The following is a 27,209-nucleotide window of genomic DNA, read 5'->3' as shown; positions in this document are numbered from 1 at the left end:
ATAATATTTATTCTTTAGAATGTATACAATTTTCTTAATATTCAGTTTAATTTATATGTATTTTAAAAATTCAAAATAAATCATTTTAATTTAACATTATTTTCTACAGGGTTCTTTTTCAAGTCACTGTCTCCGTTATTTTTTATAGGACGATGTTGCATATCAGTGGTTTGCCATGTGTGGTGCAAGACTTACTACCACTTATTTGTGGCCGTAGCAACTTTACACTAGTAAATTTCCTTCATCCCCCAATCCAGAGAGGGAAGATATACAAGTCTACACTTTGGACTTTTGACACTCATAAATATTGATCAGCCAAAAGTAGTAAAATTACTCGTGTAAGAGCAAACTTACACAGCAGATTTACACACATGCATGTTAACCTTTGTGAATCCGCCCACTAATCGTGAATATCCCAAATTAGTAAGAGTAGACTTACATGTGTATATTTACTCACATGTAAGTTTACCTTCGTGAATAGGCCCCATAGTTTGTTTGAATTTTCCATAGCTATTGCAAATTGTATAAAAAATGAAATATTTTCAGCAATTAAAACTCACTTTCTCACAGATGTAGTAGGAGCACTGGTTGTACCTTATTGATGGTGAAAACGACTGAAATCTCTGTATTAGAAAATCTATCACCTCTAGAGTTGTGATTTTTCATGCACTTAATCAAGTGTGAGATGTATAAAAACACGTAACTGAAGAAAACATCAGCAAAATGTGTCTTTGCTTGGGAGAAACTCTCTAAAATAAAAGACAACGTTTAGCCATGTAACTATCTGCAAATATAGTGATATATTTTCTAAGAAAATGTCCATAAAAATTGATTTGGTCACAACATTCGCCTACAGATCAAGTTTCTCAAGTTAGTACTTTTTTCCAAATCTTAGCACAACATTTGCTCCATGTCTATGATGTTGCGTTTATTTTTCTCGCTGAACAATTAGGGTTAATGTGTAAATTAAGAATGCAAAAAGGAAGAAATAAATTTATAAAGAATCTAGAACGTGAACCTGTTTAGAAAAAATACATTTTATTTTGCATTGACGAGTATGAGGAACCTGGTAAGAAAACACCAAAAGGAATACAATTCGTGAAACAGCTGTAAATATTATCAAAAGACACCCCCCTTAATTAAAGCTTATACCAAACCCAAACCCATACCCTATCTATACGCCTCCCACTAATCCAAAGCTAGCTCTGAAGTTTATCATAATGCTAATCAGAGTTTTAACCTCAAACATAATGCTGACCTTTACCACAATCCGAACACCAGCCCTTACCTCAAACACAAGATTGACCTTTACCACGATACTGCCACTAGCCCCTACCTCAAACATAATACTTAGGCCCAGATTTGTGGTGGTCTAGCGCCATTCCAAAGCATCATTTTTATGACGCTAATGTGGCGCTGGATGGGTAAAAAAGGCCACGCCATATTTTCATAAATCTGGGCCTTAACCTTAACCACAATCCAAACATTAACCCTTACGCTAGCAACAGAATTGACCTTAAACCTAACTCTGTTCCTCACTTTATTGTCCACGCTAACACTAATCCTAAATTTTAACACAACACCAAACCAATCATAAACCTATCCTTAAAATCAACTTTAAGGCCCTGATTATGATTACTCTGGAGGGGTTAGAGGTATTCATTGGACAAGGTAAATACTTATAATGTGGGGTGGGTTACCAGGTCTGGTAAATACCTTCTATTCTGAGTTTCACCAAGAGAAATCAGGTACCATATATTGAATTGATGCTTTTCTGTATGTGTGGACATTTACCAAGCCTTTGTCCCGGATATTGTGGCAGGTTCGTCCTGCCGAATGTACCTGGAGAAAAATGCAAGTGGTAACGACCGGAGTCCATGCACATTCGAATTTATCAGAGTATTCATTATGGGGCCTAACCCTCCAATTTTTATATTATTAATAATAAATAAATGTTTTGACTGCTTGCTGGATTTCCTTCATTCAAATTAAAAATTATTTAACTTTTCAACACTTTATTTAAATCGCCATGGGTTCTTTCTTGGCACAATTTTCATTCTCACACAATACCACTGACACCGTGACAAAGCCTTTCTTGCAAATCTGTACACTGTTCTTTTAGCTCATTAAAAAGGGTGAGTTGATGGCAGAATTTTCTTGCTTCTGTAGACAGCATTACTCTCTCTTCTGTTTCACTGGAAACTCCTGGCATACTGCTGTGTCTCCGAATACTGATTCAATTGGCATCCCCAGGCTGCAAAATACAAAGAATAATCATTATATAAAGTTCCAAGCGTAGGAGAGTATTCATAAAGTTAGATTCACATGCAAGTAAATCTACGTGTGTAAATGTACTCTTACACGTATTAAATTTACCACTTTTGACTATACACTGTTTACAAATTTACTACAAAGTGTAGATTTACAGGTCTCCATCTCTTGGAATAGGGGGTTGAGCTAAATTTATGAGTGTGGTTACAACTAGTACATTTTCACATGTAAATGGAGGTTTCTACCTTCGGTGCGAAAAGCTCCCTATGGTAAAGTGAAGAGAAAATTTTACAAAAGTTATTTAAAAAATGCATTAAAATATTTTTATGATAACTTTCAATGTAAATTAGTTTTATATATTCATGGTAATTGTACACTGAAAAAAAAAATGCTGCACCACTATTAATTTAGGGTCAGATTATGAGTTTGGTGGTCTGAACCTACGGACCGCCGTTGCGGCGGTCGGGAGAAAGGTGCCAAGTTGGCACCGTACTGACCACCATATTACGACACGACTGCCGGACTGGTGGTGTGTTGGCGGCGGTGGCGCTGCAGCAGCATGCTTCGGCTCATAAAGTAAGCCTGAAGCACACGCAGCCTCAGTGCAGCGTCAGATGCACCTCGGGCGCAATGCTGCTATGCGCAATATTGTGCATGACAAACCAGTGTGCACCGACCAACAGTGCACGCATAGAGGCGCACAACGTGTGCCCCCAGCCACAATGCCCAATGGGCAAAGTTGCCCTTCCATGCCTTTCTGCCGAGCTTTTCATGGCAGGATCCCCAACATGAAAAGCTTGGCGGAAAGGCAGGTCATGATATGCACGGTGATGCCGACATTGGCACTGCCGCGATTGATCACAGTTTTCCCCACCGGCACCGGATCCTGGTGGTTGCGACGGTCTTGTGGCAGTCCGACTGCCCTCTTTGCAATCTGGTGGTCGGCCGCCGTACTCTTAATCACACCTTCATTTTTTAATTAAAGATTGAATTAATTTAAATATATTAACTTCAACCAAAATTAGCAGATAGGTTCAATAAGAATCCCGACTATAGTAGTAACATGTTTATATTTTTATTAGTAATTAAAAGTTACTAAAAGTTATGTATAGAATTATTTTAAATAAATTATCTTTTAAACATAGATACATTTATTTGTAAACTAAAAAAAGGCTAGTGGAATATTTCATAATAAAATATATTTTTTTATTTTTATTTAGATATAATATTTTTAAAATTAAATGTATACGTACATTATTTTATATGAGATTGTTCCTAGGAATTCAAAATGAGACTCCTGACTGGTGTAAATACTTTTAGGATTGCAGATTTCTCCACCATGGGTGCAGAGAAATCCACACTTCTTCATCCTTCTCAAGATGGGACAGTGGCGTTGCAAGGTGTGGTTTGCCTTAGAAGTTAGGAAACTCCCACAAACATGTACATGTATAGGCAGTCCCAAAGTTCTATCCAACCGCTTCCATCTTGGAAAATTTAAGAGATTTAGGGCCACATGTACGAAGATCCAGTTTTGCGACTTGCAAATTGCGAGTCACAAAACCGGATGTACAACAGTGTCAATGACACTGTCTGCGATTCGCAATGGGGTCGCAAATTACCTACCTCATGAATATTCATGAGGTAGGTCGCAATTTGCGACCCCATTGGGAATGGCGGCACTCACCGGGATGGTGGCCTGCTGGTGTCAGCACACCACCATGTCTGTGACTGCTTTTAAATAAAGCAGTATTTTTTTTTAAATGCAGCCCGTTTTCCTTAAAGGAAAACGGAATGCTTTTCCGAAAAAAAAAGAAAAGTTTTCTTTTCATTTTTTCAGGGCAGGCATTGGTCCGTGGGACCACTGCCTGCTCTGAAAAAATGTTTTCTAATGCATTCACAAAGGGATAGGGGTCACATGGGGACCTCTTCCCGTTTGCGAATGGGTTAGCACCAATTTGAAATTGATGCTAACTGTGATTGTTTTGCAACCGCATTCACGGTCACAAAACGCTCTAGTCTCTCCGTGGGTTCTTTTGGGAGAGGGCAGTGACGACGCGGGACAGGATAGGCAGAAGGTAAGTGGGGGTGGGTTTTAGGGGTGGGAAATAAAAAGGGATGTTGGGGGAGGGACCGGCCTCTTTTCCACACCGCTCATCGCGCGGTTAGGTTTTGAGGCCGGTCCCTGGGAAAAGGGATTTTGTTTTCATCGGTGCAGGCAAGTCGGGGGTTGTTATAGGGGGCTTTGCCGTGTAGGCAGGTTTTAACATTGGGAACTGCGGCCGGGCGTTGGTTCCGACGCCGACGACCGGGTTCCTGTTATTACTGTTGCGGGACACACGAGGAGCGGCCGCGTCGGCACCATGGCAACCAGCCATGACGCTGAGGCGGTAAAGGCCGTGCTTCGCGTGTTAGGCGAAGCTGGCCGAGCTGACCTCCTCAGGCCTGGGGTTTTGGACCAGGCCTGGGTCGGAATGGTGCGACCTACGCGCAGCGCATCAGGTCGGGTAGCGGCAGTTGTGGCTGGAAAGGAAAAGGCTAAAAAGCCCAAAAAACGGCGGTGGGGCGGGCACGAGGTGCGGCCTCCCCCATCAGCCAAATGGAGGAAGGGGAGGGCACCATCAATGATGCTGAACAATTTGAGGAGGGGGGGCGGGAGATCAACAGGGGGGGGCAGTGAGGGAACACAAGAACAGCCAGTGGGGGAAGGAGCCGCACTGTTGGACCAGGGGGCCCAGGAGCTGCCGGGGCCCAGTGTGGAGGTGGCCCCCATGGACCTGTCCCTTCCCAGAGATGGGGCCAACATGGTAGGAACCCCTGTGCCACAAGTTAAAAAGAAGGGAAAGGGTTCCAAACAGGGTGGTGGCCCGGTTAAAGCCAAGGCAGGCACTGGGCATTCCAAGGAGGCTGGGGGGGGGTGGAGCTGTAGCGCCCTCAGCTGTTTTGGAATATGGTGGGCCCAGGCAAGGCAGGTTGGACATGAGCGAGGCATGGGATTTGGAGTCTAGGATAAGGGAACAGCGCCGCATAGTGGCAGAAAAGGAGGACAGGTGGGCCCAATTGTGCATGGACCAGTAGGTAGTTGGGACAAGTGGCAGGCAGTTGAAGAGACCAGCAGAGAGTGCAGGGAGCACAGGGCCCACGCCACAGGCACCAGGCAAGGGCAGTTGGGTTTGGGTACCGCAGGTGGAGAGTGGGAAGGGCCAGGAGGCTGGTGCGGCCGGAGGTTTAGGCAGCGCAATGGGTGCCAGTGGCGCACACGGCCACGATTGGTGCGGAATGTCAATGCCAATGTCTGAGATTGGCAGAAAGAAGGTGATGCCAACGGGGCGCAACACGGCCTCTGCATGTTGGTCTGAAGTACTAGAGGGGCCTTTGGCGGCCTTCTCTACACCGCAGGATCGGGGGCAGCGCAGAGATGGTGTGCGCCATGAGGGACAGGAGGAAGTTTTGTCGAATTACATGGTGATGAGTGGTGGTGTTGGCAGCAGGTTGGAGATGGGTGAAGAGGATGTGTTGGAACTCGATTATGATGAAGACTTGGATGAATGGGAAGACGGGGAGATTCGGGAGGCAGAGGTGAGCAGCGTGAGAGGGAGGGGGAGAGGACGCAGGAGTGGCGCAACCCCTCTTTCCGTTTCTATTTTGCAGGATCGGGTGATTGGTGGTGAACAACAAGAAGGGCGGCAGGGGCTGGCATGTGGTCGAGGGGCCCGGAAGGTTTTGCGGTCTTTGGGGGCACAAGGAAGAGGTAAGGAGCAATGGTGGTTGGTTTGGGGGGATGGCGTGGGCTTCGGCGGAGCCCCTGCACGTAAGTCCATAGGGGTGGGTGATTTTTCAATTCTTGACACACCAACAGACAAAGGCTCTCAGGGTGGGGAGAGTGGGAGGGACCAACAGGCAAATACCACAGCCGGGGGAGAAGGGGGGTCCAAGGTAACAGGTGAGGCTGCAGGGTCAGACGACAAAGAGGGTGGTGGACACAAGAGCCGGCTTCCATATATGGGTTTGGCTATGCCTTTGGGTTCACATGTTGCGGACAAAACGAAGGCGAGAATATGGAAGCATGAGTACCTGGATGTGTTTAAGCTCTTACACAGGGATATCCAAGCCAAGGAGGGCTCTAAAGAAGGGGAGTGGGAGCTAGCACGGAGACCGAAGGTTCCAATTACAATGGATAATTGGACCTCAGCATTTTTTATTTTCGCAAGTATATACTGCGAGAAGTTCCCGGAAAGGGCCATAGCACTTTTCAAATATATGGATATCATAGGGAAAGCGCAGATGCACTTCGGTGGCTTTGTCTGGTTGAGCTATGATGAGGAGTTCAGGGCTCGGGTGAGTGTCAATCCTGATAAGCCATGGGGGGAGGTAGACCCAGAGTTATGGATGCAGTGGATGGTGTCGTCGCAGTCCACTGCGTCTACGCATACCGCCAGCGGCCTGCCTGTGGTTTATAAGCCGTTTCAGGCTCGTCCCGCCTAAGAAGGGGTGGGCGTGGGTCAGCGAACCCCAACACCTACGACAGGAGCTTGCTGGAACTTTAACAAAGGTTTCTGTTCCAGACAACCATGCAAATTTAAACATGATTGCTCCAAACGCGGGGACCGTCACCCGGTTACACAATGTTTTTCGCTCTCCAGCCCAGCAGAGCAATGGAGAGCGTCCAAAGGCAGAGGAATGCAGGGCAATCCTGTACCAAAGGGCTCCTACTCCAATTAATTTGGATTTTCTCCTGCCCTGGCTCCATACATATCCTGACAGGGCCACGGCTGTTAAACTAGCAAGGGGTTTCAAGGAGGGTTTTCGGGTCAGCTATCAGGGTCCGCGTATGAGGCGGTGGGCAGACAACTTGCGGTCTGCCAAAGAATTGCCACATGTTGTGAGAAGTAAATTGGATAAAGAGGTGTCATTGGGCAGAATTGCAGGGCCTTTTTATGACTGGCCGAGTAAAACTCTTATGATCTCCCCTTTAGGAGTAATGCCAAAGAAGGCACCAGGTGAATTTCGGCTGATCCACCACTTGCCATGGCCGGAGGGCACATCTGTCAATGATTTCATTGCATCAGAGGACACCAGTGTAGTTTATGCATCGGTGGATGATGCCATAAAATTGGTCAGAGGGTGTGGCAACAGGGCGGAGTTGGCAAAGTGTGACATCCAATCAGCGTTCAGGCTACTGCCCATACATCCAGAAGACTTTGACTTGCTGGGGATGCAGTTTGATGGGGCCATTCATGTGGACCGGGTCCTCCCGACGGGTTGTGCTATATCTTGCGCCCTGTTTGAGGCATTTAGTACTTTCCTGCAATGGGTTTTTGTCAAAGTGAGTGGGCATTGTGCGGTGACCCATTATTTGGATGATTTTCTGTTCGTAGGGACAGTTGTTTCTGGGGCTTGCGGGAAGGCTTTGTTGGCCTTTCAGGAATTGTCTCGACAAATGGGGGTGCCTTTGGCTCTGGAAAAGACCGTAGGACCACAGTCAGTCCTCACATTCTTGGGCATCGAGCTAGATTCCATTACCTTGATAGCCAGACTACAGCGCAAAAAATCTAAGAAATGCTTGAATTTCTGGGTACTGCGAGGGACTCACGTAAAATCGAGCTGCGCACTGCACAGAAGCTGCTAGGTTACCTCAACTTCGCTTGCAGGGTAGTCAGGGGCGGCAGGACTTTCTGTAGGAGGCTGGGTCTGGCTTTGTCTGGAGCAGTACTGCCACACCACAGAATACGAGTGTCAGTGGGTTTGAGAGAGGATGTGATGGTGTGGGAAACCTTTTTGATGCATTTTAATGGGGTATCCATGTTTTTCTGTGAGGAAGAGACAGTGTGGCAGGTGAAAATATTTTCAGATGCGGCCAGAGCCACGGGTTTTGGGATTTTTGGGATGGCAGGTGGTGTGCCGAAAAATGGCCTGCATAATGGATGCAACAAGGGAGGAGTATTGCGTTTTTGGAATTTTTTCCCCTCCTGGTGGCAATGGCAGTATGGGGACAGGAGCTAGCTAACAGAACAGTGCTTTTTAGGGTTGATAACATGACAGTTGTAGAACTAGTCAACAGACAGAGGGCAAGGGACCTTAGGGTTTTGCGCTTGTTGAGCCAGTTCATGCTGCAGTGTTTGTCTTTGAATGTAGTTTTTAAAGCTGCTCACATACCAGGGGTATACAATGAGATTGCAGATTCCCTGTCTCGTTCACAGTGGCAGCGTTTTTGCAACTTGGCACCAGGAGCAGAGTGGAACAAGACAGCGGTCCCGGCAGACATTTGGGAGTGGGGGGCATGATAATCTCAGGGCTGGTGGAGATGTCCTTAGCGGAATCCATTCGGTGGAGTTACCGGCTGGCATGATTGGATTTTCAATCATTTGAGTTGTTTTCAGGAAATTTTTGGTTGCAGAATGGTAAACAGTTGGAGCTGAGTGCATTGAGTTTTGTGCTGTTCATGATACAGAAAGGTTTGTCACCGGCGACCATTGGCGGTAAACTGAAGGGCGTTTCCTTTTACGGGAAATTGTTTTTTTGTCAGGATCCAGCTAGAGATGACCTGTTGGGGAAAATGTTAAAAGGCTGGGGCAGGGCCAGATCAGTTGAAGGTAGGGCGGCCAGAGAACCTATTGGTTTTGACCTGTTGCTGGAGTTGTTGCATGTGCTGCTAGTGTGTTGTGCAGACGACTATGAGTTGGCGCTGTTTCGCTTATGTATGGTGTGGATGTTCTTTGGTGCTTTCCGTGTGTCGGAATTATTGGGGGTCAGGAGAGAAGTAGGAGTGCGGATGAAGGAGGTTTGCTTGGATGGTGATCGGTTGGGGATTTGGCTTAGACGATCTAAGACTGACCAGCTAGGGAAGGGTAAATGGGTGTGGTTGGAGAAAGGGGGCAATGTTTTGGCTTGTCCAGTACTGGTGTGGATGAGCTTTCGAGGTATGAGGGGTTCTCCTAGAGAGGCAGGGGTGTTTGTACACAAGTCTGGGTCCAAATTTACAAGTTTTCAGTTTCTACACGTTTTGAGGATGGCTTTGGGGCGGACAGGCCATAGAGCTATGGATTTTGGCACACACTCGTTCCGAATCAGGGCAGATACTGCCGCTACACATTTGGTTTGGGACTGGGCTAAGATCAGGGCGATAGGCCGTTGTAAGTCGAGGTGCTGTAAGCATTATGTGAGGTCCTGAGGCTTTGATTAGGAACATCAGCGTGGTTTTTGGAAGGGGGGGGGTCCACTTTTGAAAACATGCTTTACAGATCTTTTTCCTTTACAGGAGATGTGTCCGGTCCATCGAATGGCAAGGTGGTTACATGGCTTGTAGGCCATTCCTTTATCCATTGGGCAGCAAAATGTGCAGAAAAACAAATTTACGGTCGGGCCTTGGGACTTCCCAGTAACCAACATGAAGTTTTGTTGTGGAGAAAAAGCGGCATGAGGTGGGGTAACCTGCTTCCTTTCATTACATCTAGCTTGCCAAACTGGGGTTGTCCTGATTTGTGAATTATTCACTTGGGCGAAAATGATCTGGTTTAACTGTCAGGACTCACACTACTGCAACACATGCAGAGAGACTTGGAACTCATCAAGCAGAGGTTGCATGGCACCTGTTTGGTATGGACAGAGTTTGTACCTCGTCGAGTGTGGAGAGGGGCAGTCAAGTTGGAGCCATGGAGGTTTTTTGCTGGGCACAGGGGATAAAAATCTTGAAACACGAGGACATAACAGAGCAGGATGAGGCACTCTTCAGGGACGATGGGGTACATTTGTCAACATTAGGGAACGCCTATTATTTGAAGGATTTGAGGTTGTTGGTGGGGGATCTGTGGGGTGAAAGCATGTGGGTCAGAGAGCGGGAGTAAGGCAGTTACGTTGCAGTAGTGTGTTTTTTGGGGTGGGGCAGCAAAACGCCAAATGGGTTTGTGCTGGTTGGCAGTAGATGGGCGAGGGTGGTGAGTCAGATACGGGCTTGGCCACCCTTCCAGGGAATAAACAAGCAGGTGAAGGCTCTGAGTGGGGGTACGCACGAACCAAGTGGGGCATGAAAGGAAAAGGGGAGTGTGTAGGGGAATGGAAGCAAAATGAGGGTTTGGAGTGGAAGGATGAGCAAGGAAATGTTAAAGGGTGGGCGTTATTAAAGTTGGGGTTTCGAACGGAAAGTTAAGGTTATGTTGTTGTTGCAATCCTGTCCTAAATAAATGACCTTTTGCACTAAATGGTTGTCACTGAATTATGTCCCGATGGAGGGGCCCGTGGAGAGAGAGAAGTGTGGCACAATGGTTAGAGCGGAAGACCCTGATGCAGAGATCTGGCCCGGGACCAGGGTTCAATTCCCAACTCCGTGGGTCTTGGGCTCAATTCCCTTGGACCAGATAATTCGCCTTGGTGCCTACTCTAATTAATGGGTCCCACTCTGTAACTCTGGGCAATAGCTTGCTTAATCTCCACAATGGCCCTCACAGCACTTGGATGCCTGGCTTCACCCTTGGGCTGTCCAGGAGTGGGTACCTCACAGGGAAAAGCCAGGAGGGGTTCCACAGCAGTATGCGTACAGCGCCTTGAGACCCTAACGGGTGAGTAGTGCACTATACAAGAGCAAAGTTTACAGTTTTTACAGTTCTAGTCTCTCCGCAGGTTCTTTCGGGAGAGGGAAGTGACGATGCAGGACAGGATAGGCAGAAGGTAAGTGAGGGCAGGTTTTAGGGGTGGGAAATAAAAGGAGGTGTGGGGGGAGGGACCGGCCTCTTTTCCGCGCCGCTCATCGCACGGTTAGGTTTTGGCCTCCCACCCACCCGGCAAATGATGAAAGATGTGAGATGAGCGGAATTTTTGGATAAGTGAAAGCAGGGGTAGGTGGGATAACCGTCAATTAGGGCAGGTTTGCGAGGAAGGGCAAGCAGTAGATGGGGGAGGGTGGTGAGTCAGATGCTGGCTTGGCCACCCTTCCAGGGAATAAACAAGCAGGTGAAGGCTCTGAGTGGGGGTACGCACAAACCAAGTGGGGCATGAAAGGAAAGGGGGAGTGTGTAGGGGAATGGAAGCGAAATGAGGGTTTGGAGTGGAAGGATGAGCGAGGAAATGTTAAAGGGTGGGCGTTATTAAAGTTGGGGTTTCGACCTGAAAGTTAAGGTTATGTTATTGTTGCAATCCTGTCCTAAATAAATGACCTTTTGCACTAAATGGTTGTCACTGAATTATGTCCCAATGTTATTTACTCCCACAAATCAATTTCAATTCACTATTTAGTTCCCCCATTAGGGTTTTGTTTCTAGTTTAGAAGCTGCAGTCCCCCTTCACCACCATATTTTATATTTGCCTGAGTGTATCCAAAGCCTTTCACCAACTCTTTTTCTTGTATACATGGAGCACCAATAGACATAAAGAACAGGCCCAACATCATTAACAACCAAACATCTGCAGAAGCCCAGGTGTAATTAGGAGTGAAATCTCATGTCTGCCTCTAGGTGTGCAATAAAAATATAGACAAATGTAACTGCACATTATTTAATCTTGCATGACGAGTGCACAATGCATTGAGACTTCAGTGGAAGAATAAATGTAAGCTGGACAAAACCACTTTCAGGAATCTGGTTTTGGGGGAGGGGGTGAGTTGGAGTGACTCGCTATCATTCATCAAGCAAAATGTGCGAGATTTGGCTTGGCGGGTTACTAGGTCTATTCTGTTTTGTAATGTGCCACTTATCAAAGCCTGTCTCGTGCATCTTTAGTTCTATACTGGCACAGCACCAGTGCTTAATTTGCAAATAAAAACATGCCGGTGCCCAAAGTCCTTCACGCGGCTGCTGCAATTAAATGTGCGAGCACACAATACTGAGGCAACGTAATCCTGAAGCCATCTCGGGCCTCTTTAAACCATTTACAGCCACTCCCTGCCCCTCAGCTCACTCTTGCAGCTTTCTGCTTTCTACCTTTGTGACGCTTTTTCGCTTTTTTCTTCCTGCGTCTTTCCCTTATGTGTCTTTTGCTCGCAGTAATTGCTTGAGGCAGGAAAATAAGTGCTGGCCCTCAAAAATAAGTGCCAGTGTCCTTCACCAGAAACCAGCAGCTCAAATTAAGCACTGCACACAACATCTTGAAAGTCAAGAAAAATTGCAAAGTATCGGGCCTGCACAATGCAACACTTGTCACTTTGTAAAACAAGCTGTAGATTGCAGTTTTATCAGTAAGTGTAGCCCACTTCTGCTTATGTCAGAGCTGAAACCGCAACAATACCTGAGGCTCCTCCTTTTTGGATGTCATTTCAATTATATTGTCCTCAGTGTCCAGCTTCGAAAATTCTAATTTCCTGAAAAGAATATATAAAAAGAAATGGTTATAAGAGATTGTCATTTTGCAGCACAATAGTACACGTCATTTTGTCATATATTTAGTGCATTATTTATTTTCTTTATTCTGTGAGTGTGAAATTTATTCTGTGGCAGGACCGGAGGCTCCGATTATGTTTTCTCCATCCCTACTACGCCAAATACAGCAGCCAATCAAAAAACAATAAAACATGTAAACAAACCACATATCCCGTGAGGCTTTGAACCACACCTCCTTCACAGTCCACCAGACTGCCTCTTTCTTTGCTGCTCCACAGCCAAGATAAGTGCCTCTCTGTTTTGTACCTTATGTGATATTTGTGCTATTGTGAGTAATTGCGTGCCTTTGTTCTGTTGTGCTACTAGCGCTGTATCGCTGTTACCCGTATTTTGTTTCCACAGATCACGTGAGCGCTCCGTGCCCTCAGTTATCCTTGCGACCGCTGTTCGGTCTGCTTTCCTTCTCCCTAAAGGTGCATGTTGCACCTTTCATTTTGCTTTTCATTTCACTTATAACTTCCTTTGTTATTTGTATTGTTCCAGGTATAATATATTTCCCCTTTGCACTTCTGCGCAGCCGCAGATTGGGCGGCAGCCCCTCCTGGGAACGAAGACCGTGCGTGGCCCAAATGGGCTACATGCGCGTACCTCTTGGAAATTTGCTGAAGCGTCTTTCTCTCGCGCTCGACAACTTCACTGGAAATATTGCGCCGGTGCCACCTCCTCTTGGCTTTAATAATAGGGTGAACTTGCAGGAAAATGTGAGACTTTGGGCGATTTTATTATAAAAATCTGAGGATTTTTCAGATTTGAGGAGTTTATTTTCCTTCCCATAATAATTTTTGGAAATATTATTTCTTTAGAACTTTCTAGCCTGCTGCCAGTTGAAATCTTCCATAGATGCCCTGTACATCAGAGTATCCCAAGGCTGCAATAATTACTAACAGGGTCTGTTCTTCCCCTCATTTACACAATATTGACTCTTGCTTCCCTATGGGGACATAGGAGTGGAGGCTTTTTCCTATTGTGGCCATGTCTGATTACGAGCACTTGCAACAAGGCCTTGAGGTATGTGGGTCTAACGAAGATGAAGATAATTATTACAGTGATGGATTTGTAGAGGTCATTGACCAATCAGTCCATTGCTCTCTTGATAAAGCCCTTACTTCAGTCCTTCAATCCATTTCCAAATGACTTGAAGAACTCTCTGGACGTTCTGCTGCTCCCTCTCCTATCCCTCCAGCGAGCTCCTTTGAAACCACTGAACTGCCACTGATCCCTTCTGGCCATATTTAGATGCCCATAATAAATTATCCCAAGGGGTTTTAGGTGAACGCACCTACAATGCCAAGAAACACTCAAAATCTCCTGCCCCTCTGACATCCCCTTGCACTGATACTTCTTTTCCTTTCAACAGTGCAAATCCACTAAACGTTCTAGGAAACGTAAGCGTCCTTCCTCTTCCCATCTGAGCTCCCTCCCCTCCAACCTCTTCACTTTTGAGCCCTCCGACATCATTCATCCCAGGTCCTCTGACTGGGTTCCAGCACCTGCTGTTGCAGACTATATGCAACATCATCTCTGCAAGAGCTTTGAAAAGGAGGTCCGTGCCAGAATCAGAGCAGAGTGCCCTGGGCCTGACCTTCCCTATAAGACAGCTTAAACTCCTGACTCCAATATGCTCAGCTTTCTAAAGAAATTCTCTAAAGATCCCAAGAAGGGAATAAACAGAGCCCACCAAACTTGTCAGCATAAACTTCATGATGTGAAAATTTTAGAATTGGCTCTCCATGCTCAAGACACGGGCACCCCATCAACCCAGAGGTGTTAGCGGGGACGACACAGCAAGTGATCTGTCTGCTAGACAATGCCAACTGCCCGGGCCCCTGAAAGGTGGGTGTCAGTGCTTCTAAGGATTGACTCCCAGTCGGTGGAATAGGTCACTGCTGAACATGGTCCTTTAGCTGAAGGACAACATTTTGGGGGCCAATTTGCCAAAGATATTGGCAATTTCGTAAACACTTTTGCTTCACTTGATGAAGCCCAGTCTTCAATTAAGGAGGTTTTCAACCCCCTTTTTGGCCGGGCTGGCCATGGCTGAGGACGTCTGTCCAGCTGCTTCAGCCAACAGGGTCCTCAACAAGGTTTTGTTTACCGACTCAGAGGTTACAGGCAAGACCTCTCCCAAGCGGGTTTCTGCCCCCCTAAGTCGAGGGGCTTCTGAGGGCAGTATAACAGGCGTCAACAGAGGTAACCAGGCCTCCAACATTCAATCCGCAGGTAACGATTCCTCCTCTTCTTTCGAATCTTCCACTGGGGGGGCAGATTGTGACATTTTGTATACAATTAGGCCAAGATATCGACAGATTGTTGGCTGTTGAACATGGTTCAAATCTATCGTATAGAACTTTCTCAGATGCCTGTTCAAATCTCCCCTGCCCCTCCCCTCATTTTTTCCCAAATAGACATGAGTTTCATAGACTCTGAGAGTCAAGCAAGATCTTTAGATGAACAGGCTTTTACACCAACTCTCCCTCACCAAAGGCGTTTCTGCAGAAACGTGTTTCTGGTTCAGAAAAAAGGTGGAGGTCAGAGGCTCGTCCTCAACCTCAGTGAGTTCAATCCCTGGGTGGTTTATCAACATTTTTTCAAGGTGGAAGGTATTCACCTTCTACAAGATCTGCTTCAGGAAAATGATAGGATGATGCCTCTAGATCTCAGAGATGCCTAACTCTCTGTTCCTATTTTTCCTCCACACAGGCTTTATCCTACATTCCAGTGACAAAATCAGTGGTACAACTACCTCTTCCTTACTTTTGGGCTATTTTCAGCTCCTTGGGCATTCACCAGGGAAATGGGGGTTTGCATGATCGTTAATTTCTTCTATTCATGCTATCTTCCCCAGTCCGTTACACTACAGAGCACGTCAACGTTTGAAGATCCATTACCTCCAAAAAGGCCACACACGATTCTCAGGTCTCCTAATCGCCCGAAGCTCAGTGGTGGAAGATTACGGTGCTAGTGGAAATCCTTTCCAGCAAAGACAACAAGGTAGCGGATTGGAACTCCAGGTTTCTGGTGGATTCCAGCGACTGGAAGCTCCATCCTCTAATTTTCCAGAAGGTTATGCATTTCCTGGGTCTGTGGCATGTGGATCTATTTGCATCTTAACTGAATGCTCAACTGAAAGACTTTTACAGTTGGAGACCTCACCCAATGACCTTCACCACAGATGCTTTCCTTCAGAATTTGTCCAGTCAGATGACCTATGCGTTCCCACCTTTTGCTATGATTCCGAAGGTTGCAGCTCAGGCCCGGTGGCAGTCAGCATCGTTAGTCCTGATAACCCCAGTCTGGAAGACACAACCTTAGTCTTTGGCTCTTCTGGAGATGTTGGTGTCTCTTCCCAATCTTCTTCCTGCATTCCTGCATCTTTTTTAGATCCAGTTGGATCTCCCCATCCTCTTCTTCTCCAAAGCCAGTTGGTTCTCCTGGTTTGGGGAATATCAGGAGAGATGGGCAGGTCGAGGGCATTTCAAGGGCAGCTGTCATTTTTATACAACAACCTTGGGCTCCTTCCACCCACAAGTGATATTCTTCTGCATGGAAGAGATGAGTGGGTTGGTGCCTTCAACGGGATGTGGATCCCATGGGATCCGAGTTGAAGGATGTTCTCAATTTTCTATCTGAGTCTACTGAATCTGGGTTATGTTACAGGTCAGTAAATAATTTCAGCTTTGTCTGCTGGACACAACCTAATTGATGGTAAATAGGTAGGTATGCACCCTTTGGTGTGTAAATTGCTTAAAGGTATCTGAGTGCCAAACCATCCGAAGCCTAAATATTCCCAATTGTGGGATGTTAATTGTCTTCTCTCCCTGTTTGATTCCTGGCCAGATAATTCTGATTTGTCCATGAAACAGATTTTAGCTCAGTTTACCATGCTTCTATGTTTGGTTTTGCGTCGTAGGGTTTCGGATGTCAAAGCTCTTGATTTAGCAAGTAGGTTGTTTACACCTGATGGTCTTTCTTTTGTTATTTCAAAAAGGACGAAAACTATGTCTCGGGCTACTGATTACCTGGCCTTTCCTCATAATGCAAAATTATTTGTAGACAAATGTTTGAAGGTATATGAGGAACACACATTGAATTGTAGGTCTGATCCCTTGCGCCCCCTTTTGTTAGCACAGCAGAAACCCTTTAAGCCAGTATCTGCCGTATCTTTGGCACGTTGGGTTCACTGGGTCATGGCAGAAGCTAGCAATGATGTGTCTGTTACGAGGCTAATTCTGCTCGGGTGCTATGGCCTCCAAAGCATTTGTGCTTGGTTCCAGAATGGAAGATATTCTATGTGCCACTGATTGGTCATCTGATTCTGTGTTTATGACTTTTTATTACAAGCTTATTGTGCATGCTTCTTTTATTGTGGTTTGTCAGCTTTGAACCAGCATAATCGGAGCCTCCGGTCCAGCCATAGAATTTTCTATTTTAAATTTCTAGCAGTTGCTACAAGAATTTTAGATTCTATTCATGACACGGAGGCAAGAATTATCCCACCCACTGGGACTGGTAAGATGCTATCTGCTATGTATATCATGATTGTGACTGTTCCCTTTTACCTGCCCCTGTGATTGTTAGAAATGGGGTCTTTGATTGGCAGTCAGGTTGCCCTCTGTCCAAGCAAGGACACTCACTCTAGTCAGGGTAAAGTAGAATCACCCTCAGCTAACCCCGCCCACCGCCTTGGTAGCTTGGCACAAGCAGGCAGGCCTAACTTCAGAGTGCTAGGTGTAAAGTATTTGTACCAACACAGACAGTAACTTAATGAAAACACTACAAAATGACACAACACAGATTTAGAAAAATAGAAAATATTTATCTAAACAAAACAAGACCAAAACGACAAAAATCCAACATACGCAAGTCAAGTTATTAATTAAAAAGCAAAAAGAGTCTTAAATCCTTTAGCACACAGTAAAAACACTGTTAGTGTTGAAAAGTACCTGGGTAGCATCAAAATAACACGCACGGGTGCGTAGAAAAAGATAAGCAGTGCGTCGATTTCTCACCCACAAGCCAGACAGTGTGTCGTTTCTCCTTCTCTGGTCGAGTCAGAGTGTGTCGTTTTTCCTCCCCGCAGGGGAACGATGCGTCGATCCGGGCAGCACTCGGGTCCGGGCAGGCGTTGTGCCATTTTTCCACGCCCAGCAAGGTTTGCGTCAAAAATCCTGCCACACGGTATCAGCAAAACCGCGCAATGTGGGTTGCGGCGTTATCAGCCTCCGTCAGCGGATGTTGTGTGTCGTTCTTCCAGCTATGTGCGTCGATTTTCCAGCCGTGAGGCCAGTGGAGCTTCGATTTCTGCCACGAAGCTGGCGGCGCATTGTTATTTAGTCGTCGGAAGGTGCGTCGATAATTTCCCCGCATGGCGGTCTGTGCGTTGATTTTCAGTCTTGGGCTGCCAGCTTCACCTTCCAAGGCCCCAGGAACTGGATAGGGCACCACTTGGCAGGGCAGGAGTCTTAGCAGAGAGTACAGGTGCTGGCAGGAGAAGTCTTTGATGTCCCTGAGACTTCAACAACAGGAGGCAAGCTCAGGACAAGCCCTTGGAATTTTCTTCACAAGCAGGAAGGCACACAGTCCAGTCTTTGTCCCCTGGCACAGGCAGAAGCAGCAACTGCAGGATAGCTCCACAATGCACAGTCTCAGGTAGGGCAGCACTTCTCCTCAGCTCTTCAGCTCTTCTCCAGGCAGAGGTTCCTTCTTGATGTCCAGACGTGATCTAAAATCTGTGGTTTTGGGTGCCTTCTTATACCCATTTTGGCCTTTGAAGTAGGCTTACTTCAAAGGAAAGGCTCATTTGTTTGTGAAATCCTGCCTTGCCCAGGCCAGGCACCAGACACACACCAGGGGGTTGGAGACTACATTTTGTGAGGGCAGGCACAGCCCTTTCAGGTGTAAGTGACCACTCCTCCCCTCCCTCCTAGCACAGATGGCTCATCAGGATATGCAGGCTATACCCCAGCTCCCTTTGTGTCACTGTCTAGAGAAAGGTGCAAACATCCCAACTTTCAAACTGACCCAGACAGGGAATCCACAAACAGGCAGGGTCACTGAAGGGTTAAAGCAAGAAAATGCCCACTTTCTAAAAGTGGCATTTTCAAACACACAATCTTGAAACCAAATTTACTAAAAGATGTATTTTTAAATTGTGAACTCAGAGACCCCAAACTCCACATGTCTATTTGCTCCCAAAGGGAATCTACGCTTTAATCATTTTTAAAGGTAGCCCCCATGTTAACCTATGAGAGAGATAGACCTTGCAACAGTGAAAACCGAATTTGGTAGTATTTCACTGTTAGGACATATAAAACACATTAGTATATGTCCTACCTTAAACATACACTGCACCCTGCCCATGGGGCTACCTAGGGAAAAGGGAAGGTTTAGGCCTGGCAAGTGGGTACACTTGCCAAGTCGTATTGGCAGTTTAAAACTGCACACACAGACACTGCAATGGCAGGTCTCAGACATGTTTACAGGGCTACTATTGTGGGTGGCACAACCAGTGCTGCAGGCCCACTAGTAGTATTTGATCTACAGGCCCTGGGCACTTCTAGTGCACTGTACTAGGGACTTACCAGTAAATCAAATATGCCAATCATGGAAATCCAATCAACAATACAATTTACACAGAGAGCATATGCGCTTTAACACTGGTTAGCAGTGGTAAAGTCCTCAGAGTTCTAAAGCCAATAAAAACAGGTCAGATAAAATAGGAGGCAGGAGGCAAAACGTTTGGGGATGACCCTGCATAAGGAAAAAAGTCCAACAGTGATTATTTCAGGCTTGTGGTTCTGAGTTCATATCTTCTTTTTTATTTTTAGGCTCTGATCCGAAGGTTACTTGGAACTCCAGTTTCCTTTGGGTGTCAGTTCTCTTCTGGAACTCTGCAATCTACAACGGATGCCTGGTCCAGTGGTTAATTCCTGCAATGGACTCTGTTTGATTAAAAGCTTGACTGTTCTAAAAAGCAAAGAAAGACATTCAAGATGGTGCATCACTGTTTTGTAGGTTATGTCCATACAATACTGGTGGACTGTGAAGGAGGCATGGTTCAAAGCCTCGTGGGATATGTGGTTTGCATGTTTTATTGTTTTTTGATTGGCTGCTGTATTTAGAGTAGTAAAGATAGAGAAAAGATAATCTTCACATCTGTGTCCTTAATAGAATCTGAAATTCGTGTTGCAACTTCTAGAAAATATTCTTTTCATAATGTTTTTCCTTCCACAGCTTAGATCTAGAATGTGGAAAGAAAGAGAGCAGCAAACATGAGAACAGAGTTGAGAACTCATATTAAAAAAACCTTAAAAACCTACCCTTCCTTAGCTCATATACCATCTTCGCAATACCTAGATCAACATAGCGTAATGTGGAAGCATTATTGAGTCCCCTAACACTATGAGCTGATCTTAAAACTACAGAGGGTACATTTCAATTAGACTTGACCTGGACTTTTTAGAAAATGCACAACCACATACATCCGAAGTGCCACACACCCACACACATCCAAAGCGCCCATACTTGCATGCACACACAAGCACACATACACACACACACGCATGGACATCCACACCCATACACATGCACCAACACTCTCAAATGCACCCACACACACACACACGTGCACACGTAAATGTGGCACATACATGGTACTTGTAACACATGTATTAATAAAAACGTTTACTGTTACAGTGCAAAATCCCTTTTCATTACCACAGTAAATTGTAATTGGCTTGATAAAACAATGCTTAATGTCTCACAAATACATTTCTAAAATCAATGGCCATAAGAAAGCATCTATAGTCATGCACACAAATCTTAGTTAATGTGATTCTATCTCGTTGCACTGGGTTTAATCTCTTGTGGTCTGGATAAGGCTGTATACATTTGTTTATAACTACTGCATGAAAACCCAGTGTTGCATAAACCATGCAGACACATCTGTAGTGTAATTTGTCTTTCACTACTTTTATTGAGGTCATGGAGGATTGTTATATCCTACTCAAGTTTCATCTCTTGCGACTCATGGTCCTCCTCTGCATTCTACGATGGCAATAAATTATATCTTACATTCCGCACACCCACTCACACACACACACACACAGCCAGACACACCCACACCCACCCACACACACACATATATGTTTGTCACCCATGACAGTGAAAATAAATGTGTCCAAATAATACGTTATTTGGAACAAGTATACTGGGACACAAACTTTTTCTCATCTATTACAAAACTTTAAAGGGAAAATTCCACATTATTACCAAAGTACAGTGTAACTCATTTCAGAAACCTATGCCATTTGTCTTAAAGATTCCATTCTAGAATCAGGTGACAGAGGAAACAAAACTGGTGGGGCAGGTAGACAGCCAGTAAGATGACCACCTCTGGTGATGCTCCATGCCAGCTGAGACCTTTAAATGCATTTCAGTCACTAATCCTACTCATCCATGGGGAAACTACTACTCATCCAGTGTCCTGAGGGTAGTGCAAACTAAATGAATTCTCTTGGCTCCTGATTGACACTATGGATGTCCTCCATGTTTCCCCTTCTTGCTGACACCTAGTGTGCTCAGCCCAGTGCGCACATCCTCTGAAACAGGGCCTCCTTTCATCACAGGCAGTGTACACAGCAGCATTGAATGTCCTCATTGCTGCAACCCCGAGGCATATAACCCTCCAGGTGATTCCAAACTCCAGTTTTGCCTTGGGTGATCTACACAACAGCCTCACAGGAATACATCGGCAAGTATGGTGAGGTGCATGTGCACCTGGTCTGCAAATCCCTGTGCATCGCTCTGCAGGATGGTGCCAGAGGCACTGGCATCAAGGCCTTGTCAGCTGTAGTCCACATATACAACACAGCAAAGTAACAAACCATTGTGCAGGGAGATCTGCATGTGGGCCGTAGTGGGACGAGCAATGCTTTGGAAGGATCTGGCTTTGAGACCTAGCCGAGGAGGAGGACGATGACATCTTCCTTTGTCTTCTTTATATCATACGATCCGGGACAACCGCTTGATGCACCCACCTCCCCTGATGGCATCCTGACCATCCTCATTGACAGCACCCGATGACCTCCCTCATCGACCCTGGTGCCTCAGTGAATATTACCAGCCTACAGTATTTCCGCACCTTGGCCACGCAGCCCATCCTTCGGTCCATGACTACTCAAATCTTTGCCTATGGAAGCATGACCCCCATCCAGTTGGTGGGTGTCTTCACCTGTGTAGCGTCCCATGGCACCCACGCATGCCCTGTAAAATTCTTCGTCATCTCCACATACTCCGAGACTCTCCCCTCTTTTGACTCTGCCAAACGACTACAGCTCATTCCTTTTGCTGCAGCCCTGGGTGACCTCTCAGGAAACATGGATAGGCTTCTCCTCGAGTTCCCTTGCCTATTCACTGGTCTGGGTTGACTCAAAGATCCTCCAGCCTCATTTCACATTGACCCATCAGTCCACCATTCCACCTCCGCCCGGCAGTGGAGATTGAGCTACAAAAACTGGAGAATGCATGAGTCATTGAAAATGTGTCTGGCCCAACCCCATTGGTATCCCTCATAGTTGTCACCTACAAAGCCAAGCAGCTAGCTTGCAACCAAATCTGCATAGACTTGTGCCTCCTCAACAAAGAAATCAGGAGAGAACGGCACATCTTCATAATTGATGACTTCATCGCCGATATCAATCTGGTTCTCCACGAAGAGAGTAGGTACATCACAAACTTCTCCACATTCGTTGGCCTCCACCGCTATCAATGGCTTCATTTTGGAATATCGCCAGCAGTGGAGGTCTTCCAAAATGCAATCCGGGAAGTCCTCACAGGCCTTGAAGGCATCATAGATGTCAGCAACGACATCCTCACACATACAACCACCCTTGACAGTCATTGCTGATGCCTGCATGCTGTCCTCATGAGGATCGAGTCAGCTGTCCTCACGCTCAACCATGCAAAATGTCAGTTCTTCCAAGAGGAAATGGTGTTCTTTGGCTACATCTTTTCTAAGGACAGTGTCAAAGTCGACCCCTCAAAATGTGTCAACATCGGAGATGAGGCTACTACCTCCTCCACATTGGAAGTCTGAAGCTTCCTTGGCCTTGCAATGTACTGCAGAAGATTCATCCCCAATCTGGCAACACCGGCAGGCCCCCTTAGACACCTCACCAAAACATCCACATCATGGGATGGGCATGGGACCCAGTATAAGGCGGCGTCTCTTCCAGGTAATCAAAAAAGTGCTCCTCCGAGATACTGTCACGGCCTACTTCAACCCAGCTAAAGAATCAGAGTTGTTGGGCGATGCCAGCCCCATCAGTAGGGGATGATGCATGAGGGGGGTGACCACTGCGCTCCTGTCACAAACGCTGGCCAAGCTCTCACTGACACTGAGAAAAGTTATGCAGACATCGGAAAAGAAGCCCTCACCATCAAATGGGGCTGTCATGACTTCTACATTTGTATGTATGACCGCCCCTTCCGAGTCATCACAGACCACAAGACACCTAAACCCCCGTTCAATGGCACTGCCTTGCATCCGCCACCCCGAATCGATAAATGGGCCCTGCAGCTCCAGAAGTATCAGCTGATGGCAGGATACAAACTGGGATGTAACAATCCTGCAGACTACCTCTCCAGGTATCCACAACAAAGAACAAGCAGCTCCTCCGACTCCTCACTTGCAGCAGACGAGTATGTCTACTGGTTGACAGACCTGGCCTGCCCCAAAACTGTCTCCCTCCAAACCACTGCCAGAGCCACCATCTCAGACCCGGCCCTCCAAAGGGCGGTGGGAGATCACCACCCCTGCATATAGAAAGATTTCCTTCAGGAACTGGGAAGACATGACCTCATCACCCAAAGGGACCCAGCTGCTCTCTGGAACATTCACCACAGTGTCAGCACTGCACCCCCAGGGCTCCTCCTGCACTTCCATTGCATTGTCATCCCTCGCTCTCTACGTGCAGCGATGCTGGCTCTGGTGTACACAGGCCACCAATGCTCCACAAAAACAAAAGCAAGGCTGAGGCGGACGGTATGGTTCCCCACTCTGGATGCGGATGTGAATGGCATGGGTGCATGGTGCAATTGGTCTCAAACCATTAAGATACCGGACATACACCTTCCAGTCATGACCGACAGCCCTAGTGATGGACCTTGGTGTGACATCAGCATGGATTTCAGAAGCCTGCCAAATGGCTGGCACATGCGGGTCATCTCCGGCGCATATTCCAATCCCCAGTTGTAGAGGTGGTACAGGCAACATCGTTTGAACACACCTGGAAGTGTCTCAACAAGGTCTTTGCAATATTTGGAGTCCCAAACACTCTCAAGAGAGACAATAGGCCCACGTATCAAAGTCTGGACTACAAACAGTATCTACAGTCCACAGACATTAAACACCAGAAGATCTCTCCCCGTTGGCTACAAGTCAATGGGGAGGTGGAAAGACTGATGCACACAATCATTAAGTCTATACGCATCGGGTGCACACAACAAGGTGGCGTTCAGGAATCTATCCACAAAACTTCAGGGTCCTACAGATGCAATCCCCACATCCTGACTCACAGGGTACCCGCTGACATCATGTTTGGATGAGCTGTCCATGATAACATCCCCCATGCTGCAACATGACCCCAGAGCCCATTGATGCCTTAGTCACAGAACAAAGGAGAGGGAGGAAGAATGCTGCTGCCAGCCAGGCGTGCAAGGCTAAGACATTAGACATTTGTGTTGGAGACTGGGTCCGGGTGACAGATTGACACCCCAGTGGGACGTTTCGGTTTCAGTTTGAGAGCTGCCCGCTAGGAGTTGTCATCAAAACAGGCACGATAGTGACTGAAAAAAATAACTCACACTGTGTCACAAGAAATGTGTCAGTCTTCACCAAGTGGCTCCAACCTGCTGCCTACAGCCTAGACCAGGGAGCCACATTCCCATTCCAGGCAGATGGAAAAGAAGATCAGGACCCAAAAGTCAGCCACCCCAGCCCTGAACCGTGGAACCCCCTCTTCCAGAAGAGGCCGTGCCTGTGGGAACACCTGAACTGACTATGACGCTGCCACCAGCGACCAAAACGACTTTAGGACTATGTGCGTGATGAGATCAACAACGCCACCATCACCCAACCCAGATCAAACCATGATGCCCAGCTGAGTACTGTTCGTGATAACTGGACTGTGCAAGTGTTGTCTTGTTTAGTGAAAGTTTTGGAGGAATGTAACACAGCGCGGGCCTGCACTATTCCCCTGACGCACACCGGCACACGTGCCCTGACCTCACGTTGGGGGTCAGGGCAAGTAACTAAAAGGGGGCGGATCCCACCCATGCGCTAGTTGCGCGGAGTGCAGCCAGCCAAGCTGCTGCGTCTTTATTTGTCCTGCGCCCGCAGCATGCGCACAGAGAGGCCCAGCTGCACCCGACACCAGAGCTGCTCGTCATCCATATAAACAAGTCAACACAGCGCCCACGTGCCATAAAACGGATACCATTTTATTGACACAGCACAATTTAACCTCTTAAATGCGGGCGTCGGCCACTGGCTGACGCCCACACTACCTCCCTGGTGCGGGTCACGACCAGTGGCCGACACCAGGGAGGGGGTTAATGAATCCTCGGGTGAGTTGCACCCGAGGAATTCTGTATTTATTTTTTTTTATCCCTGGGAGACACAGAAGCTCTTCCGTGTCTCCCCCTGCCCCCCACCCGCCCCTTTGTGACGTCAGCGCGCCACAAGGCGCGCTGACGTTCCTATGTGGATTTCCCCATCGGAGCAGGAGCTCCGATGGGGAAAATGGCCACAAACTTCCTGAAAGTGTTTTCTGGCCAGGAAACACCACTAGACCCCAGGGATTTCACTAGGGGGGTCGGCCCCCTCGGAAAACGGGCCGCCCCGCCCACGGGGGCATATTTCTTTTTAAAAAAAAGGTAGGTGCCCCCTGGGGCTAACTTTTTTTTTTTCTCAAAAAAAAAATTAAAAAAAATAAATGGACAGGGGGTCGCCCGTGGGCAGGGCGACCCCCTGTGGGGGCAATATTTTTTTTAGTTGTTGTAGGGTTTCCCTGGGGGCCATTTTGGCCCCCAAGGAAACCATAAAACAACAAAAAAATATATATATACATATATATATATATATATATATATATATATATATATATATATATATATATATATATATATATATATATGTTTATACCAGTTTAACACTGAGGTTAAAAATGCTGCACTCACAGGATTGTGATGAATCCACTTTTATTTTCAATAACGAAACATCCCACCACCTAACACCTACGCGTTTCGACCTTCACGGTCTTGGTCACGGTAATTTGTTACTCCAAAACATGTACTAATACAACTAAAAGAAGACAAGTGAATAAATAAATACCCAGAATATTCAAAACAAATATGTGATAATACACTTTTATCATGATTTTTATAACTCATAATAAATAGACAATTGTTGTCTATTTATTATGAGTTATAAAAATCATGATAAAAGTATCTTGAATACATTGTAACATGCATGGAGGAGGAGTAATTAATTGCTTATTTTATTTACACTGTATTATCACATATTTGTTTTGAATATTCTGGGTATTTATTTATTTATTTATTCACTTGTCTTCTTTTAGTTGTATTAGTAACACTTTTATGATAAGTTTACTTTTTTGGTAATATGCCATGGCACTAGATATGTCATATACAACTACAGATCCCAGAATGCCACTTAAAGGCATAGCTTAGTGGAACAGTATAAATGGCACATGTTTTGGAGTAACAAATTACCGTGACCAAGACCGTGAAGGTCGAAACGCGTAGGTGTTAGGTGGTGGGATGTTTCGTTATTGAAAATAAAAGTGGATTCATCACAATCCTGTGAGTGCGGCATTTTTAACCTCAGTGTTAAACTGGTATAATGATTTACGGGAATAGGTCCTTCCCGGATGCCGGCACCGACGAGCAGAGCGCGCTTCCTTTTGTGGATCTGTTTGAGCTTATATGTATATATATGTATATATATAGATATACCTATGTAGATATATCTATGTACATGGATATATCTATAGATTGATCTATAGATATATATAGTTATATGTATATATATAGATCTATCTATAGATATATCTATGTAGATAGATATATATATAGAGATAGATCTATATATATATATATATATATATATACCTTTTGTCAATATGTGTGTGGTTTCCCTGGAGGCTGCGATCGGCCCCCAGGAAAACCAGACCCACATATAAAAGTGATATATATATATATATATATATATATATATATATATATATATATTTGCCACCAGTTGTCTTGCAGTTGCAGCTTGCGTCTTCAAAGCAATGCACATACTTCAACTGACGCTTTTCAACTGTAGCTTTTAGGCAGCAATAAAAAAGTCAAGTATTGTGATTATGTTTCTGCTACAAAAGGGTCAGACTTGTCTAGTGGCAGTTTTAGTGCCATAAAGAAGCGCAGAAGGTTTATATGCCTACTGCAAAGAGCAAATCTGTATTTTATGTAAATAGCTGAGTACATTAGTAAAGTCAGCCATTACCT

The 27,209-nt window shown here is 45.9% G+C and overlaps 1 protein-coding gene across 2 annotated transcripts in view; it reads right to left on the bottom strand.

The window, feature by feature from the left end:
* Positions 1 to 1,021: 1,021 nt before the first annotated feature.
* Positions 1,022 to 27,209, bottom strand: part of SIGLEC1 (sialic acid binding Ig like lectin 1) — a 278,498-nt gene continuing 252,310 nt past the window's right edge. For both annotated transcript variants that reach the window (XM_069205241.1, XM_069205252.1), the window contains 2 exons: positions 12,484 to 12,556; positions 1,022 to 2,254 (listed from right to left, as the gene is read on the bottom strand). In XM_069205241.1, the coding sequence (XP_069061342.1) occupies positions 2,237 to 2,254; positions 12,484 to 12,556 (91 nt within the window). In that variant the 3' untranslated portion in view covers positions 1,022 to 2,236. The remainder of the gene's footprint in view (positions 2,255 to 12,483; positions 12,557 to 27,209) is intronic.

Source organism: Pleurodeles waltl, chromosome 1_2 (genome assembly GCF_031143425.1).
Source record: "Pleurodeles waltl isolate 20211129_DDA chromosome 1_2, aPleWal1.hap1.20221129, whole genome shotgun sequence".
Lineage (NCBI taxonomy): Eukaryota > Metazoa > Chordata > Amphibia > Caudata > Salamandridae > Pleurodeles > Pleurodeles waltl.
Note: the sequence above shows the minus strand (reverse complement) of the source record. Positions and strands in the feature narration are given on the sequence as shown.